Here is a 17,139-nt window from a genome sequence, read left to right as displayed (position 1 = left end):
CTGGAGGTATGTCGAGAAGCAACACCATCTTTAGAATTTTGGGACGTTTCCCCATAAACAGCTTTTCAAAGGGGAATTCACACATGCATGTTCACCACTTGATTTCTTATCACATGACCACTCAACAAAGCTCTATGGTGGAGGAGCTATGGCATGATTATCTATGGTAATGAGGATTCCTTATGGATCATTCACATATGGAAGTCGTTGACTCATTACATCATCATTAAGCGATGATACTGATGTTATGAATGAGCTGCCCATGATTTGCAATGCTGATTTATAATCTTCCAACTGAAAAGTTTCTAAAATTAAATTGAAATAAAAAGCATTGTGCTTGGGATCATATTGGGAGATCTTTGGTGATTAATCTATTCTACAAATGTAAGTCACTCCTCGGTTCTGCAGTCACTGAGAAGTAAACATACCTTACACCAGAGTTTTCCAAACTTTTCATGTTGGTGACACACTTTTTAGACATGCATCATTTCACAACACAGTAATTCAGTTTTACTAGCAAACTAACCCCTTTCCAGCCCCGGGAGGAGCGCAGGGAGTGTTTGCACAACACAACTACACACTGTAGCTGACACACTAATGTGCCGCGACACACAATTTGGAAAGCTCTGCCTTACACAATCACTTTTTCTGAGATAAATCCAAGTGAAACAAATTAAGGGAGTGTTGTTTACACCACTGATAAAACTAATCAGATTGATGTACTTTAGACTGCAGTTCCACCATTTGGGTTTAGCTTGCAGATGCTCCTGGATCCATTACTTTTCCTGGATAGTCAAGTGGTGAATATGGATAGATTTCTTTATTTTTAACGAGATTCGGCTGTTTTGGAAGTTATGGCCTCTTCTGGAGAAGACAGATACAGCAGAGGCTATTCATGTCTTAATTACATGCAGATTTAACAACTGTGATCAGACCAAAAGCCTATCTAGTCCAAAAAGTTGAAAAGTAGGACATGAGGGTAATGGCAATCTCTCAGCGTTCTTTCCTAGCAACTGGTATTCAAAATCATGGGATGATAGCCAATGATGGTCATACTCAGAGCAAACCTACTGAAGTCCATCAACGTAAGAAACTTAAGTCCATTAATTTAAATGGATCTACTCTCAGTAAAGTGCAGTTGGATATCAGCCATGGTACCTCTAACCCTGAAAGTAAAATAGTCATCATGACTAGTAACTATTGATAGTCGGATCCTCCATGAATTTTTTAAGGCCCTCTAAGTTGGTGGCCATCAGCACATTTCATGGTAAATAATTCCAAAGTTCAACTGTGCAACATGTACAGATCCCTTCCAATTGGGTTCTTATTACTGTCATTCCACTCAATGTGCTCTTAAGAAATCACTGAAAATTTGAGTTATCCACAAAACTGAGTATTCAATCATTTGCTTTTTAACTTGGCTTATTGAGTCATAGACAAGTCGGTAACAGAACTATGAAGAGCTGTAAAGAGGATACTAACTGTTGGAGGAGCCATAGTGTTTGGCCAGTTCATCGTACCCATGAAGAACAAGAATTTGCTATGGCTGTGGTTAGGGTTTTTTTGGGAGGGGGGTAGCGTATTTACTTGGAGACCCCTGGCAGGACAGTCCTGGTGGGGAAACCCTAAAGGGGCTGACACCAAAGAAATGACTGCTTAGGGGGGCATTCTTTCACTGTCTGATAAGGCTGAGGCCACTCCCCCATGGCTACTGTTGTGAATGAACTTGATTAGAAATGAGAGACTGGAAAAGGTGGGGGGGGGGAGTGTGAGTTATCCCAGTTTCCAAAAGGAATGCTGGGAATTACATCTGCGCTGAAAGCTGCCTGTGAAAGTGAATGGTGGGTATTTGGATATTTGCTATATTGTTCTAATTGACTGTACTGCCTTTTTTCTTTTGTAGTGTACTAATATTTACTTTGTAGTACTGTTATATTTTATATTGGCATTTTGTATTAATATTATGTTCAGCCCCAAAAGCGGTTAAAATATAATCTGTAGCATATAACATGTATGTTTCATTATTACTGTTTTATACCTTTTAAGGACAATCCATCTTCTTCCCACCTCTTATCATCTTCCTTTTGTCACGATGATTTCCTCTTTTAAATTCGTTATCAGTATGTTGATAATCTGCAGTGCTTCTTTTATTCTTCTAATCGCTCTTCTCTTTTTATACCTGTCACTGCTATTCTTCCTTGATGCCTCTGCTTGGCTCATCTAAAACTAACTGTGGAGAAGGAACTGCTGGACTTGCCTTTCAGTAGCCTGACCAGTAATTGGCTAGGATGGGATGCCAAAATGCAGGGGTGGGGCTGGCAAGACTTGGAAAGCCTTCAGACTCCTCCTGATGTCTCATAAGCCTCAGAAGTACCGTATTTTTTGCTCTATAAGATTCACTTTTTCCCTCCTAAAAAGTAAGAGTAAATGTGTGTGCGTCTTATGGAGCGAATGCAGGCTGTGCAGCTATCCTAAAAGCCAGAACAGCAAGAGGGATTGCTGCTTTTGCTGCTTTCTGGCTTCTGAGATTCAGAATATTTTTTTCTTGTTTTCCTCCTCCAGAAACTAAGTGCGTCTTATGGTCTGGTGCGTTTTATGGGGCGAAAAAATACGGTAATTGTGGAAATGGGGTAAGAAGAGGAGAGGTTTGAAGAAGACAGAGGCTGCCTCTTGAGGAAAGGATAAAGTAGGTGGTAGCCTTGGTTACTTACTTCCCCCTAAGGATGAACAGGGCTCTTGAGGTTGGATGGGAAGACAGAAAAGGAATGCAATTTTTCCTTCTCCCTGAGTCATGGGTTGGGAACCTCTGGCCCTCCAGGTGTTGCCAGGCTACGATTTCAGCCCTAGCTTGGAAACTAGGTGCGAGAATACTCCATTTAAGCAAATGCTTCAGAAGAAACAGTTTAATACTATTGCTTCCCTTGAGAGAATTTAGTTATATGGTGGGATTTGACAGGTTTATATAAGAAGAAATGTAAATCTGTGCCTCACAAATAAAGCTTTTAAAAAGTTATCAACCACCCAGAGGTAATGATTCTGTGCACAAAGCCACGTAAAATCTATTTAAAAACTAAAACCAGGCAGTTCTACTGGACACTGTCAGTGAAAAGTCCCGTGAACTGGATTCCATAGGATTTTATAGGTCAAGAAGAGCCATTTTAAGTAAATAAAGACTGAATGGCAACCACCATAAACAAACTAAGTAACCATTCACATTCCCCCCCGCCAGACTCATAGGAGCAAACGTTTGTACCAGCTGTATTCTGTTACTCATGCATGCAGAAGACCAGCAGAAAGGATGCTGGAGTAGACTAAACAGGACAAACCCAAAGGTGTTAACAAGGACTTTCTCCAATGGTAGGACAGAGGACAAGGATGGCCTTTGGAAACAGTCCAAAGGACAGCTAATGGCAAATCTGGACCCAGCCTAAGGGCAACACTGATGTGGCAGAACCTCACTTCACTATTGCTGACTGCATCCATATAAGACAGTGGGGGACAACAGAAGGACCTTCAACTGATGGTGAATACAGGGCAAAATCTGATCAAAGCTGAGCACTTTTATTCCATTCAACTGAAGAGCTGAGAGCACAATTAAATCATTGGAAATGTTTTAACGCTGGCCAGATTAGGCCTATGAAGGCATCACCTTGCCTATATTGCTATGAAGTTTTCTTTCCTTGTAAGATTTTGACTTCTGATGCTGACAATCAAAATATTTAACTGAACCTGCAGCTAGCTTCCCAGCTGAGATGCTGAATGACAGTCTTCTTGTATTTACATATAAACAAAAAAATAAACTACCTCTGATAAAATTGTCAACTTTGCCTACACAAAAGAGGATTCACACACTCCATTAGATGGCAGTGTATGCTCAGCAAGCTAGACCTTGCAGATGGAAACCATTTTTAAATTTACTAATAAAACGACATGCAGTGCTACTGCGAATATTTCGAGAAATGCCTAGGAATGACATAATAACTGGACGCAAAGCACACACAGGCTTTGTACTATTATTCCTAGCCAGTCCTAGGCAGATGAAGTATATGTAGGATTGCTCATTACTGTCATATTTTAGGGAATGCGTATTCATGTCAGAGAAGAAAGGAGCTACAAATCAGTTTTATCAGCACAGAGTAACTGCAGTGGCGTAGCATGGGGGGTGCAGGGGGGGCCGGCCGCACCGGGCGCAACATCTGGGGGTTAGGGTTAGGGGGCGCAAATCCACAGGTTAGGGGGCGCAAATTACTTGCCTTGCCCCGGGTGCTGACAACCCACGCTACGCCACTGAGTAACTGTATTGCTCAAAAAGACACAGTCCTATGACACTTTAAATGCAAATAAGTTTATTGTAGTCTGGGTTTTCACAACAAGTCTGAAACCTGAGTGACCTTGTTCTATAGTGGGTGTTGGGAGAGAACAGGCAGCTTTCCTTGTGTGAACTTCCTTAAGTTAATTTTTTAAGGATCCAAGCATTAGCCATTATGGAAGAACGGCTTTCCTGCTAGAATTGGTTCTCCACTGCTGTAGACGTTTGCACTGCTACACATATAGTCCTCTTGGAAATTAAATAAAGTAACCTAATTTATACGGGATTGAACCTACAATACATAGTAACTACTGTCTGCTATATTTAGGAGAAACACTATACCCAGATTAGAAAGATTTTTGTTAAAATTGCTATTGTAGCACTGAGGTCACATGCTAGCCAAAACTACTATGTTGTCATATGTTGTATGTCAATATCCCTAAAGTTAGTTTTGTTGTTATTTTTTAAAAAAGATGAGCACTATTCGCTGTGCTGGTTTATCTGAAAGCCTGCTTTTCTCCGTCTACTGTGCAAGTATTGAGGTTCAGCCTTGCTGAGACCTGGAGCTGCTTGTCTCAATGGAAGAGGAGGACAAGGAGCCATCAGCAGACCCCTGTACCACCACTGACCCTAAGGAGCTCCTGAACACAGCCATGTCTACCACATGGCCAGAGATCTCTATAACCACTGTTCTCGTTCCTAGCTGGTTCCTTCACCACTAGGACTGCAGAAGTAGACAGGACAGCACACCAGACAGGAACCTCAGGGCCGCTGGCGAAGTGCCCAGCTATCTGCATCTACTTCTTCATGGTATGTTCATCTGCAATATTAGAGTGGCACTGCAGCACTTAACTTGCTATGACAGCAAGTGTTTTAAATATATATAAACTGTTTTTTATATGAATGCAACTACTGGAACCTTTGCATAAATGTGGCATTTGTGTATAAAAACACTGAGATTTGTGGTTAGGAAACAAATTAGTATTTCAATAAAAACTAAAAGAAAAAAGACAGATGGATGGAAAATATATTTTTACTCTGCAACTCCTGCTGCAAATCCCAACCTAAACAGAATAACATAAAACTAGCTAGTGCTTTTAACAGCTGATCTCAGCTCATTTGCCACCTCATCCTGTCCTCCCCCACAGCTATTAAAATTGTTCACACTGTATGAAGTCTTAACTAGATTTCATAGAATCATAGAGTTGGAAGAGACCTCAAGAACCATTGAGTCCAACCCCCTGCCAAGCAGGAAACATCATCAGAGCACTCCTGACATATGGTTGTCAAGCCTCTGCTTAAAGACCTCCAAAGTAGGAGACTCCACCACACTCCTTGGCAGCAAATTCCACTGTCAAACAGCTCTTACTGTCAGGAAGTTCTTCCTAATGTTTAGGTGGAATCTTCTTTCTTGTAGTTTGGATCCATTGCTCCGTGTCCGCTTCTCTGGAGCAGCAGAAAACAACCTTTCTCCCTCCTCTATGTGACATCCTTTTATATATTTGAACATGGCTATCATATCACCCCTTAACCTCCTCTTCTCCAGGCTAAACATGCCCAGCTCCCTTAGCCGTTCCTCATAAGGCATCGTTTCCAGGCCTTTGACCATTTTGGCTGCCCTCCTCTGGACACGTTCCAGTTTGACAGTGTCCTGATTTGTTATGTTTTATTACTGTGAACCACTTTCATATTCCTCTCTGTAAATAAAAAGTGGTGTGGAAATATTTTCATAAATAAAAATATGAACAACACTAATATTCAGTATGTTATGAAAACTAAGGGCCAATGTCAGCCCCACTCAAGAGTTCACGCACTGAAATTAATGAACATGACTAACAGTTCAATTAATTTCAATGAGCCTATTCTGGGTAGGACTTAGTTGGCTAAAACGTGATCTGTTCTGGGGGGTTCCGCTTAGCTGTCAAGAATAGATTTGGGGAGGGACTGGCACACATGCAGGGGGGAAAGACCTGTTGCACATGCAGAAATTCTTGAGTTGATAGGGCATAACCTCAGACAGAAATATACAGTAATTATTCTTCCCACTTCCAGAATAAGAAACTGAAGAAACATTATCTTTCCATGGCAAAGTGAAATCATACTATAGTCTTGCTTTCTTCAAATCTCACATTCTGAAATATTTTTGAATTCTTGCAGCGAAGTCAGGTAAGAATGTAAATTGATACTACTTGGTACTCACTTGTCTATCTCAATACCAAGAGGATTAGCAGGGCGCAGAGACAAAGGGGGCATCCCTTTGTTCCTGTCAGTGCGCATGTCGTAATAGTTAATTTCATCAACCCAGACTGCAGACTGATCCAAGATACCTTGAGAAAACAAAAGAGATATCCTTAGAAAAACAAGCTCTGTCGAGCATCGTGAAGTTCTCATGCACTAAGTCAAAAAGTCCTACAAGTATAAAATGCATACTTAGATAATTGTCTGGGGGAAAATAGGGTAAAAGCAACCTCGAAACCCTGCTCCTAATCTGCCTCTGCAGCCAAAGAGTTACAGAGCAATACGGTTCAGAGGATTTTATTTGGATTTCTCACCTACGACACAAAATATGGTGGGTTGATGTTGTTGTTTGCTTTCCTGTATCTATACTGCAAAAGGAAAACTTCAACTGGCAAAAATAATACATTTAATTTTGGCTTTAAAATGCACACGTGCCGAAATAGCATCAGAAAGATTCAAATATATTTTACGCTATCAAGGGCTGGTATATCATGTATATAATCATATAATCATAGCAGTTTTATTAGAAACTCAGTGGAATGCCCATTGGATACAACAGAACATACCGCTATACAGAAGTCCATGAGCTTGAGGTGCTAGTATGAGAATAGCCTAATTTAAAAATTGATCAGCAACCAAGAGAAGCTCAAGTATTTTGAATTCATAAGATTTTACATAGAACAGCTGACGTTCAAAGTCAGAATAAATACTCTACATGGCCTAGGTTCAATACCAACCTCAAGGACCAGGCATGGATAAAACCTATGCCTGAGACAGGTTGGGGAACTGTTGCCAGTCAGAGTTGACAGAACTGGACTAGATAGGCCAATAGTATAAATCTGTATAAATACAGTATTACGATTTGTTCAAGAAACCCACTTGCACATCCCATGAATTTTTTACCAAAAAAAATTATTACAGAACAATACTTACAGGAAGAGAAATAAATGGATAATACAACCATACCTATTTTATCAGGTTTCAGGAGTTTAAAAGAAACAGTGGAAGTTCCTTTGCCTCCTGACTTTGTAGTGACAATAATGTCCCCTTTGTCATTCTTAGCTTGACCTACTCGACACACAATTTTGCTGGCAGACATCCATTCAGCAGTCAGAAGACAGTTGTGTCCACAGATTGTCAAGCCTGAGAGAGTCACACAAAGCAGAGGAACAAATGTTGCTTAACAGTGAATATTTTTTATTTTATCATTATCGGGGGAGCCTGAAGTGCTTTCAGCCCACAAACGCATCTCAAGTGTCTTATGGATTCACTCCAGAATTTTTTTTAAAGTTTTGCTCTAAATACATAAACATTAGTAGCCAGTACTGAAATACTCAGTCTTGACTACCGGGTGAAAGTGATGATACAGATACAACACAGCAAGCTTGCTCAAAGAGAACAAGTGGCATGTTACTGTAGTGATTCTAAAAACTGGGGGCATGAAGGGGCAAATTAAATTTCCCCTGGCAGAAAACCTTTCACTGCATCCCTTCTGACCCATCATTTCAACATGATCTGAGAAAAAGGAAGAAATACCGCAACAATACTTCCCTTGGGCTGGACTCAACTAAACAGTTCTGCAACAGGGCTCCCCCCTCTTCCCCATCCCTCAAATTGGCTCCAGAGGTGTCAGGAGAACCCCCAGAACAGCACATGGGGTGAGAGGGGTTGTTCTGTCATGCAAGTGGAAATACTAGAGCTAACTGAACGTTTGTTTTAGCACAACACTGAATTCCTCCCCCAGTATTTAGGAAATATCTCTTCAACTTCATGAAGAAAAACCAACAACATTTTATTGTCTATCAAGTGTTTTCATAATACCACTACTGTAAATTATCAGCAACTGCACATTTCCAAATAAACTCTGCTGGATGCATAGTACTGCCATTGAGACGGAAACAGCTTTCTTGACTTTACCTATTAGATCTGTTGGGCCCATTCCCAAGTTCTCTCCTCGAATTGTGACCTTCGTCCATGAGATGCCTTCATTGGGAGAAATGCCCGTCACAAGAGGGGGCTTGCGTGCATGAGACATTATAGCTTTCTTCTTTGAGGAAAGACTGATATATTCAGCAGTCTAAATCAGGGAAAAAAGTGAAATGTTGACATCGCACCAATTACGATAAAACCTAGAAACGCTCAATTGTGTGATTTAAAATGGCTTGCTAAGGTGTGTTTAATTCTTAAGTGCTGATGGAATATCAAGATGAAACTTCTCAACTTTCGAATTAGGGCTGGGTCAAATGCATGGGGGCGCCCATCTGAAAACCCTAGGAGCTCCCAGGATCGCTGCCAGGCTCCCAGCCAACGCTGTCTGTGTGAACTACTAGCTCCATGTGGGTGGCCTGTACACGAATGCCCTGATTCCTGCTATACCAGTTGGACATTCAGATCCACACCCATGATGAGAATTAGGAATTAAAGTTCTATTTACTTGTGTCAGCAACTCCAATGGAACTACTTTTACGGCAACATTACCATATTGGGCATTAAGTTTGTTTTCAGAGATATCTGAAAGGAACCATGAGCCAAAATGATTCACATCAAAAGAAAGCATGAAATTACCTGTCAAAGTGCCCTTCTTTCTACAGGATATATCTGGGTTGGGCAGACTTCAGGTGTGCACTATTGCAGTGTGCAAGATGGGGCACCACAACTGCACCATTGTTCTGCATGTGGCAGTGCCGCTGTTACGTGGGAGTATGGTAGCAAAGGATGCAGGAAGCAGTGGAATGGTAGTAACAGGTGAAAGCATGCATGTATCAATGCCTGCTCCAGCCATCCGATTGCTTCCCCTGCCCTTGTCACTGGATCCAGCAAGTGGCAACACCATCGCTGCCTGGACGGTGGCATAGCAGCAGTGGTCCACCTTATGTACTGGGCTTAGGGTCTTTTACTAGAAAGACAGATACACACACTAAAAAGAGCCTGGTTCAAAAGACTTGCACTTGGAATTAAATCAATTTGAGTACTAAATTTATTTAATTCTGTAGTGTAATTTAGGGCAAGTGGGGGGCATTATTTCATTCCTGCTATTTTTAGCTTAAGTTTGGAATCAGAAACCTTGCAGATCTACTGCAAATCACCCAGGCCTTCTGCACTAGGCAAACTTAACGGCCAGACATTGGCATGAAAAGGTGACAGGAGCAACCCATGGGCATGACCCCCATGCTCAAGGCAATGGCGGCAACAATAAACTGCTTCAAGGCTCAAATCCTTCACTAGCTTACTCCAGAGTAAAGCCTCACTGAGCATGGCAAAACAGTACTTTTGAGTGAAGCAAGGTTAGGATTAGGCATTGCAAGTGCTGGATCAAGTACAGCCGTACCTTGGAAGTTGAACGCCTTGCGAGATGAACCTTTTGGCTCCCAAACTCTGCAAACCCAGAAGTGATTGTTCCAGTTTGCGAATGTTATTTGGAACTCGGAACATCCGATGCGGCTTCCGATTTGTTGCAGAAGGTTCCTGCAGTCAATCGAAAGCCGCATCTTGGTTCCTGAATGTTTTGGAAGTCAAATGAAAGGATTCTGTTTGGCTTCCAAGGTATGACTGTACAAGGAGGCTGAACCAGAACATGTTTCATGCCCGCTGAGTTGTGACACTAGGCTGGCCGTGACCCATGATAGCCTGGTGGCCCAGAAAGCCCAAAGCGCACGGTGGCATCCCAAGGCTCACCTACAAGCCGGCCAGTGGGGTATGCATGTGTGGTGGGTGTGCTTGTATTATTGTTGTTGTTATTATTATTTCATAATATGAATAATTATTTCATATTATTATTATTGCATGCTTGTATTATTATTTCATATGTGTGTGTGCCTGCATTGTGTTTTATATATATGTGTGTGTGTATATATATGTAATATATATATGTATGTATGTATTGCCCTTCATCTGAAGACCTCAGGGCGGTTCACAGCGTAAAAATACAAGATAAAAACAGAAAATGCATAATACAAACAAAAAGCCCCTCCCAGTTAACTCCCTTCCCCCACTCTCTTCCTTGGCAAAATAAAATAATATAAAAATAAAAGCCCCACCCAACCAGTCAGCCGGGCTTCCCCTCAGCGCCCTCGGCTGAGCTGGAAACGGAGGTGGCGGAGAAGGACCGTCTCCCAACCGTCAACCGCCACCTGAGGCAGAAAGCCTGCAGCCGCCGCCCCGCTCCCTAAAACGCCACTCAAGCGGAGACCTACCTCCCGCCGGAAGAGCAGCTGGCGGAAAAGGGGCGGAAGGAGCGTACGCAAGTGACGCGACGGAGCGGAGGCCGACGCACATGACGTGACCGGGCGAGCGCCGGCTGGCTGGCTAAGCCGGCGCTGCCACTCAGCCGTCCGCAGCCAATGGTTCGCGAGAGGAGGGAGCGGCAGAGTTCTTTGCCCCGCCCCTCCTCCTCGCTCCTTTCCATGCCCCTTTGCCAGGGTCGAGCGCGCGCGTTATATCCGTGCAAATTGAGTTATTGCTGCTTCTCCTCTATCTATGATACATTTCCTTTTTTTTATTATTCGTTCAGTAGCAAAGCATTCAGAAAACAATTGTCCTTATGCTGTTGGTTCAGGTATGCTACCCCAGATTTCAGTATGTTATTTCACTGTTAGCTTGTTAACACTGCGGTATTTGCAGTGTTCCCTCCACGAGAGGCTCTGGACGGAAAGTTCACAGCGCAATGTGGTTGTTTCAAACAAGGCGAGGAGACAGGTCGTTGAAGCTAGGAGGGCGGCAAGTGCTGCAATTTGCAAAACCACCTACTTTACCCTGGTGACCTGCAGAGTTGCCAACCTTCCTCCCAGATTGCTGCAATTCAGGGGCAGTGGGGTAGTGCAGGGATAGAATTCCTCTATCAGTGCAAGTTACAGGTAGGTAGCCGTGTTGGTCTACCGTAGTCGAAACAATTTTTTTTAAAAAAAATATTCCTTCCAGTAGCACCTTAGAGACCAACTAAGTTTGTTATTGGTATGAGCTTTCATGTGCATGCACACTTCTTCAGATACACTGAAACAGATGTCAGTACAACATGACCCCATCTGATTTGCTCAGCGTGGCTTGTTTCCCTACTTGTTAATATTTATTTAGAACATCCAACAATGTGCACGGAGCTTCCTGGAACTATAGTCCAGACTCAGAGCATTTACACACAGGGGCGATGTTAAAACTGATGCAAAAAATAAATAAACTAATGTTGTTGATCTGATACTTTCAGTGGGGTGTGTGTTTGTGTGTGTGGAGATTGCAACTTTCTAACCTATTGAAAGTTTGAAACTCTGGCAACAGGCCAAAGTGTAAGAACATGAATACTGTGCAAGGAGCACAAATTCAGTGAATTACCCGAGTAAAAGACATCCTTATGCACAGTAAGACATGTTGGGAGAACAATAATCCTAGGGTCAAAAATAAAGGCCCAAACTATTATTATTATTTTTAAAGCAATATTAATATGAAGGAAATTATATGCTGAAGATTTATTTTCTCCGTATTTATTCCCCCCCCCCCAGTTCCACTTTCCCCTTAGTCTATAATGCCAAGGCATTCAGGTGATGCACTGGAATTAAGAATATACTAGACAGTAATATTAGAAAATATTGCAGCACGCTTTATTGGATTTCAGAAGCTGGCACACTCTACCTCTTTCCATTACAGTATGAATTCATGTAATAAAAATGCTGAGCCTCCCAAAATCTAATATTTCTACTCAGGTATTTCCTTGCTTATTGCAGAACACTTTAAAAAAAAAATGCACTGGAATGGTGAGCATGAAGAAAAGACTCAAGAGCATTATAGTGCTTTGAGTTTGACCAGTGTCCAATATCAGCGAAATAAGTAAATTTAAAAGAAGCAAAGCTTGAGCAATGAAAACATTGTGTTTACATTAGGACTGTTACACAATAATTACATCTTTGATTGCTTAATATATTTATCAATTGATTAAATTTGCATATGAGAAAGCAGTACATCTACAAAAAAATATTGTTTTTAAGACGATGTTGGGACGTGGGTGGCGCTGTGGGTTAAACCACAGAACCTAGGACCTGCCGATCAGAAGGTCGGCGGTTCTAATCCCTGTGACAAGGTGAAATCCCGTTGCTCGGTCCCTGCTCCTGCCAACCTAGCAGTTCGAAAGCACATCAAAGTGCAAGTAGATAAATAGGTACCGCTCCGGCGGGAAGGTAAACGGCGTTTCCGTGTGCTGCTCTGGTTCACCCGAAGCAGCTTACTCATGCTGGCCACATGACCTGGAAGCTGTATGCCGGCTCCCTCGGCCAATAAAGCGAGATGAGCGCCACAACCCCAGAGTCGGTCACGACTAGACCTAATGGTCAGGGGTCCCTTTACCTTATGCATGAGGGGAGAATTGACTCCAACACAGGCTGAGCAATTTCTGACGGCTTAGCCCCTCTCCCTGGTTTTAGAGGGCATCCATGGGAACCAGTAAAGAAAGACTGTCTTCACCATGGACTGAGCAAAGTTCAACTGCTCAGTGTCTTGCTGCAAGTGCTGACCTCCACAGCAACAAAGCAAAGCTGATTTGTGCAGCGTTCATCCTCAATGTGACAGGAGAACAGCCTTTGGGTGTTGCTTCAGCAACAGTCAGACTTCGAGCTATCCCTATGTAGGAGCAGCCGTTTTGTCCCAGTTGCAAGTGAAGGAGACCGGTTGTACTGGGGCTTCTGCGATAGAGTCCTCTGAGTCAGAGGATGGCAATACAACATCCTTAGGCTGGTGGCGTACTGGCACCAAGGTATAGTCTTGTGGCAGTGCTTCTGTCTGCAATTTCTCCTTTGACCCCACACCCTTGAACTCATCTGCTGAAGAGGGAGAGTTTGACTCCAAGGCTGTGATACTCAACTAATTTCAAAGAAACTCAGTGGGCCTCCTGTCCCACTGGCAACACCAGGGAGGACCAAGAATGAGTGAGAAATGTTTGGGTCTGAATTTAAATTCTTTCTTTCTTGGTATTTTTTTTAGTTGTTAAATGTATGAAATTGCATTTTGGTCATTATGGAGGTCTTAAATATATGCTGTCTTCTGTTGATATTGTAGTGATATGGAAAGCACTTTGGGGTCTTCTTAAACATAAACGTGTATAAACACTGCTAATAAATGTTATTTCTGAGTATGGGTCAAAAAGTTTTTAAACGTGATTGAATTGTGCAAATATTTTGTAAGCTGCTTTAAGAACCACATAAGGATAAAAGTATTCTGAATGAGTGAGTCTTAGAAAGCATTGTCTTAAAAAATACAGTCCCCCTGCTGTCTCATGTTTTAAAAGTGTGATACCTATATGGCATTATTATTGCTTTACTTCTTATGTAACTGGTTTGCTGAACAACACAACATCCATTCCAACTGGTCATTATAAGAACAAAGCAAGCTGCTTTAGACCGACTGAAGATGATCTGCCCATCTAGTTCAGTATTGTCTATACTGACCACTGAGCTATGACCCTTCCCCAAAGAACTTATATTTAACTTTGTTAAACTAAGATTTGATGACTGTTTACATTTTTTCTCCCCTCTTCCCCCCACCCCTGTGTGTCATGTCACAGGCAGGGACTGAAACAGTGAACCATTTCACTTCTTCCAAGCTGTGATCTGAGATCACTGCAGATAATACAAAAACAAATTAAGGAAAATTAGAATTCAACATAAATGCAGAAATATAGTAGACACAAGTTAAAACAGTAAGGCACTCCCCCCCCTCTACCTCAATACTTTTTTTAAAAAAAAAATGTTGGTGATATTCCTTAATCCCTTTGGAGAGCTTTAGCCCACAGATTTGCAAGAGCCTTCACCACTGCTATGAATATTACAGCCTTCAACGCTGCATCAATAATACTAAGTTCATTCCTGCAAGTCTGCCAGAAAAGACTAGGAATGAATAAGCTAAACAATGCTGGAATTCCAAGTCATATTAAGAGTGAATGCATGTTTATTTGAATAATGAAAGGAGACTTGTCATTTTAAACAAGTATTGGTCATGAATGTTACATTTGGTTCAAAAAAAAAAATTCTCAAATATCTCTAAGCTACTTAAAATGAAAAGATAAGCACACATAAAGAAACAGTCTAAATAACTAAAGGTTAATTTGCCTTATCTTGTCGTAACCGGCATTCACATCAAGCAAATATTAGCAAATGACAAGTCAATTTTGAATAGGGTTTTTTTGTTTTGTTTTTCAGTACAATCCTCTATGTCTCTACTCAGAAGTAAGTCCCATTGAACATATTTCCAGGTAAGCAAGTATATAAGGTTGCAGCTTTATTCTAGCATTCCTAATGTGCTTTACTATCCCAATAAACAGGCCTTTGAAGCAGTTTACGGTATAATATCAATATGTACAATAAATAAGAAAATAAAAGCAGATTTCTGGCATTTCACCAATTCTAAAGCAGTGAGCAAATTAAAATGTAAATTAATGGGAAAGGGTCAAAATATGAATATAAGATTGCACAACTTGAGCTTCATTGCATGACCCAAATAGATCTGGAATCTAGATTACAATTTTGTATGCCACAGCTAAACACACACACACATACACACACACACACACACACACGTCTTTAAAAAGACCTGCTGTATCAGACTTCATAGCTACAGTACATATTACCAATATCTTAAAATTCCTGCATTAAATAACCCACAAAAAGTACATCTTCCAGGATTCAGAGACAGAGAGAGAAAAAGAGAGAGGGAGATCCTATCTTGACATAGTAAAACCAAAATAATCACAGCACTCAGCAATGCCATTAACATTTCTGAGTCACAGGGGATTAGCAGGCTGGACTTGAAGCAGATGCTGCAAAGGCACTTGGTCGAGGAGTTCAGCACATATTTCAGACTGCGCCGCAGCTGTGAGGGATTGCTGCCACTAACTGTGGAATCAAGCTCAGGAGAAACTCTGGGCACAGTTCCGGCATCCGAAATAAATTAAAGTAAACAGAGTTGCTCTCTCTCATCCACCCTGTTAGCAGCCTCTCGGCCAAGCTGGAGACCACACACCCAGACCACACAGCACCAGCTGAACTCACTCGCACGCAACATCAAGAGGCTGTCACTCAGCTGAGGTACCGGCAGGGTGGGGGGTGGGAAAGTGTGTGTGTATTTAAGAAAGCTGCTTGTCGCCGCCTCCTCCTATCTGTACAGCTGGCCTGAGGGCTGTGTGGTTTGGCGAGGAGGGACGTGGGGATCCTCGGGCCTTGCTGAGAGCACACACTGACGGTCATGGCAGTCTTGGGCACCTCCTGGAATCAAACTCGCAAGAGCGTCCGCTTAATGACTGCCCCATCACAGGTTCTTACAAGAATTGACCATGTCCATTTTAATGGATGTGAGTTCTTCCTCAGATATTACAGAAATGACCATTAGAGAGAGCTAGCGCAGCATAGGAGGAAAGGGACTTCGGCATGAGCTAGGAAGTCCTGGTTCAAACTTTGCTTCTAGTCTGACACTAATCTGGACGTGAAAAGTGGGGCGCTGCAACAGAACATTGCAGTATGTTGTGTTTGTGATCAGGATTCCAGACATTCATTCCATTTCCCTTCTTGGCCTGCACAGTTTTGCTCTTGCCCCCCACCCTTCAATGGTCAGTGAGCATTTCATATCCACCGCTCAGTCTTTGGGCTATTTGTCTATCTCCATTTTGAGGGTTTTCTTTCCATTGCTGAACAAAGTTGGGTGATGGGGTGTTATATATGCCCAGTTGTAGCTAGATTAGAATCCTGGAGTTCTCCATTGGTTCTTATGAGCATTTCTCCCTTATATCCTCAGGACATTAAAAATATATATTATCAGTGTGAACCAGGAAATGACTTACCCAGACTCTATGCTTTTTACAGCTACGCATCTTTTCCTTCTGCTGTTTGGAAGTCCTTCTGTGGACTCAGTGCTAGCTGGGGAAGACCAGTAGCCAGGAATATGTTCCACCAGCTTCGACTAGTGCACCAACTGTGGCTCTATCTGTAGAGGTCAGGCCTAGCCCCAGTGACTCATCTTCTAGTCACTATTAGGCTTGGCTAGTTGTATGTGCTCCATGTGAGGGCATCTTTGAAGATGGCTCAGAAACTTCTGCTGGTTCACAGGTTCACAATGCAGCAGTAAGAAAGTTCTGTCAGTGGGGCAGTTCAATCCTGTAGGACTATTATTATACCAGCTTCTCTGGCTTTTGGAGCATTTCTGAACCCAATTCATAGTGGTGGTTTTATTACTTGTATTATTATACAGTGGTACCTTGGTTCTCAAACTTAATCTGTTCCGGGAGTTTGTTCGGCTCCCAAAACTATTCGAAAACCAAGACACGGCTTCCAATAGGCTGCAGGATCTTCCTGCACTCAAGCGGAAGCCATGGAAGCTGCGCCGGACATTCAGCTTCCGAAAAACGTTCGCAAACTAGAAAACTTACTTCTGGGTTTGTGGTGTCTGGGAGCCAATTTGTCTGACAACTAAGCCGTTCGACATCCAAGGTACCACTGTATATTTATTTATACCCCTCTTTTCCCCCTGGTGGGACTCAAGGCAGCCTACAGATAAAAAAAAGAGAATCACTAAAAACATAAAAATGACAATAGTTTAAAAGCAATTAAACATCGATAGAATTAAAA

The 17,139-nt window shown here is 42.1% G+C and overlaps 1 protein-coding gene across 2 annotated transcripts in view; it reads right to left on the bottom strand.

The window, feature by feature from the left end:
• EXOC2 (exocyst complex component 2) overlaps positions 1–10,778 on the bottom strand; it is an 86,695-nt gene extending 75,917 nt beyond the window's left edge. The window contains exons 1-4 of one of the 2 annotated variants that reach the window (XM_082234272.1): positions 10,741–10,778; positions 8,465–8,624; positions 7,514–7,690; positions 6,510–6,636 (exon numbers count right to left, since the gene is read on the bottom strand). In XM_082234272.1, the coding sequence (XP_082090398.1) occupies positions 6,510–6,636; positions 7,514–7,690; positions 8,465–8,582 (422 nt within the window). In that variant the 5' untranslated portion in view covers positions 8,583–8,624; positions 10,741–10,778. Of the gene's footprint in view, positions 1–6,509; positions 6,637–7,513; positions 7,691–8,464; positions 8,625–10,584; positions 10,714–10,740 lie in introns of those variants that run through there. The other variant, XM_082234273.1, reaches the window with a different exon arrangement.
• Positions 10,779–17,139: the final 6,361 nt, after the last annotated feature.

The sequence above is a fragment of the Podarcis vaucheri genome (assembly GCF_965113315.1).
Source record: "Podarcis vaucheri genome assembly, chromosome: 8".
Lineage (NCBI taxonomy): Eukaryota > Metazoa > Chordata > Lepidosauria > Squamata > Lacertidae > Podarcis > Podarcis vaucheri.
This window is presented reverse-complemented; position numbering and strand designations above follow the sequence as displayed.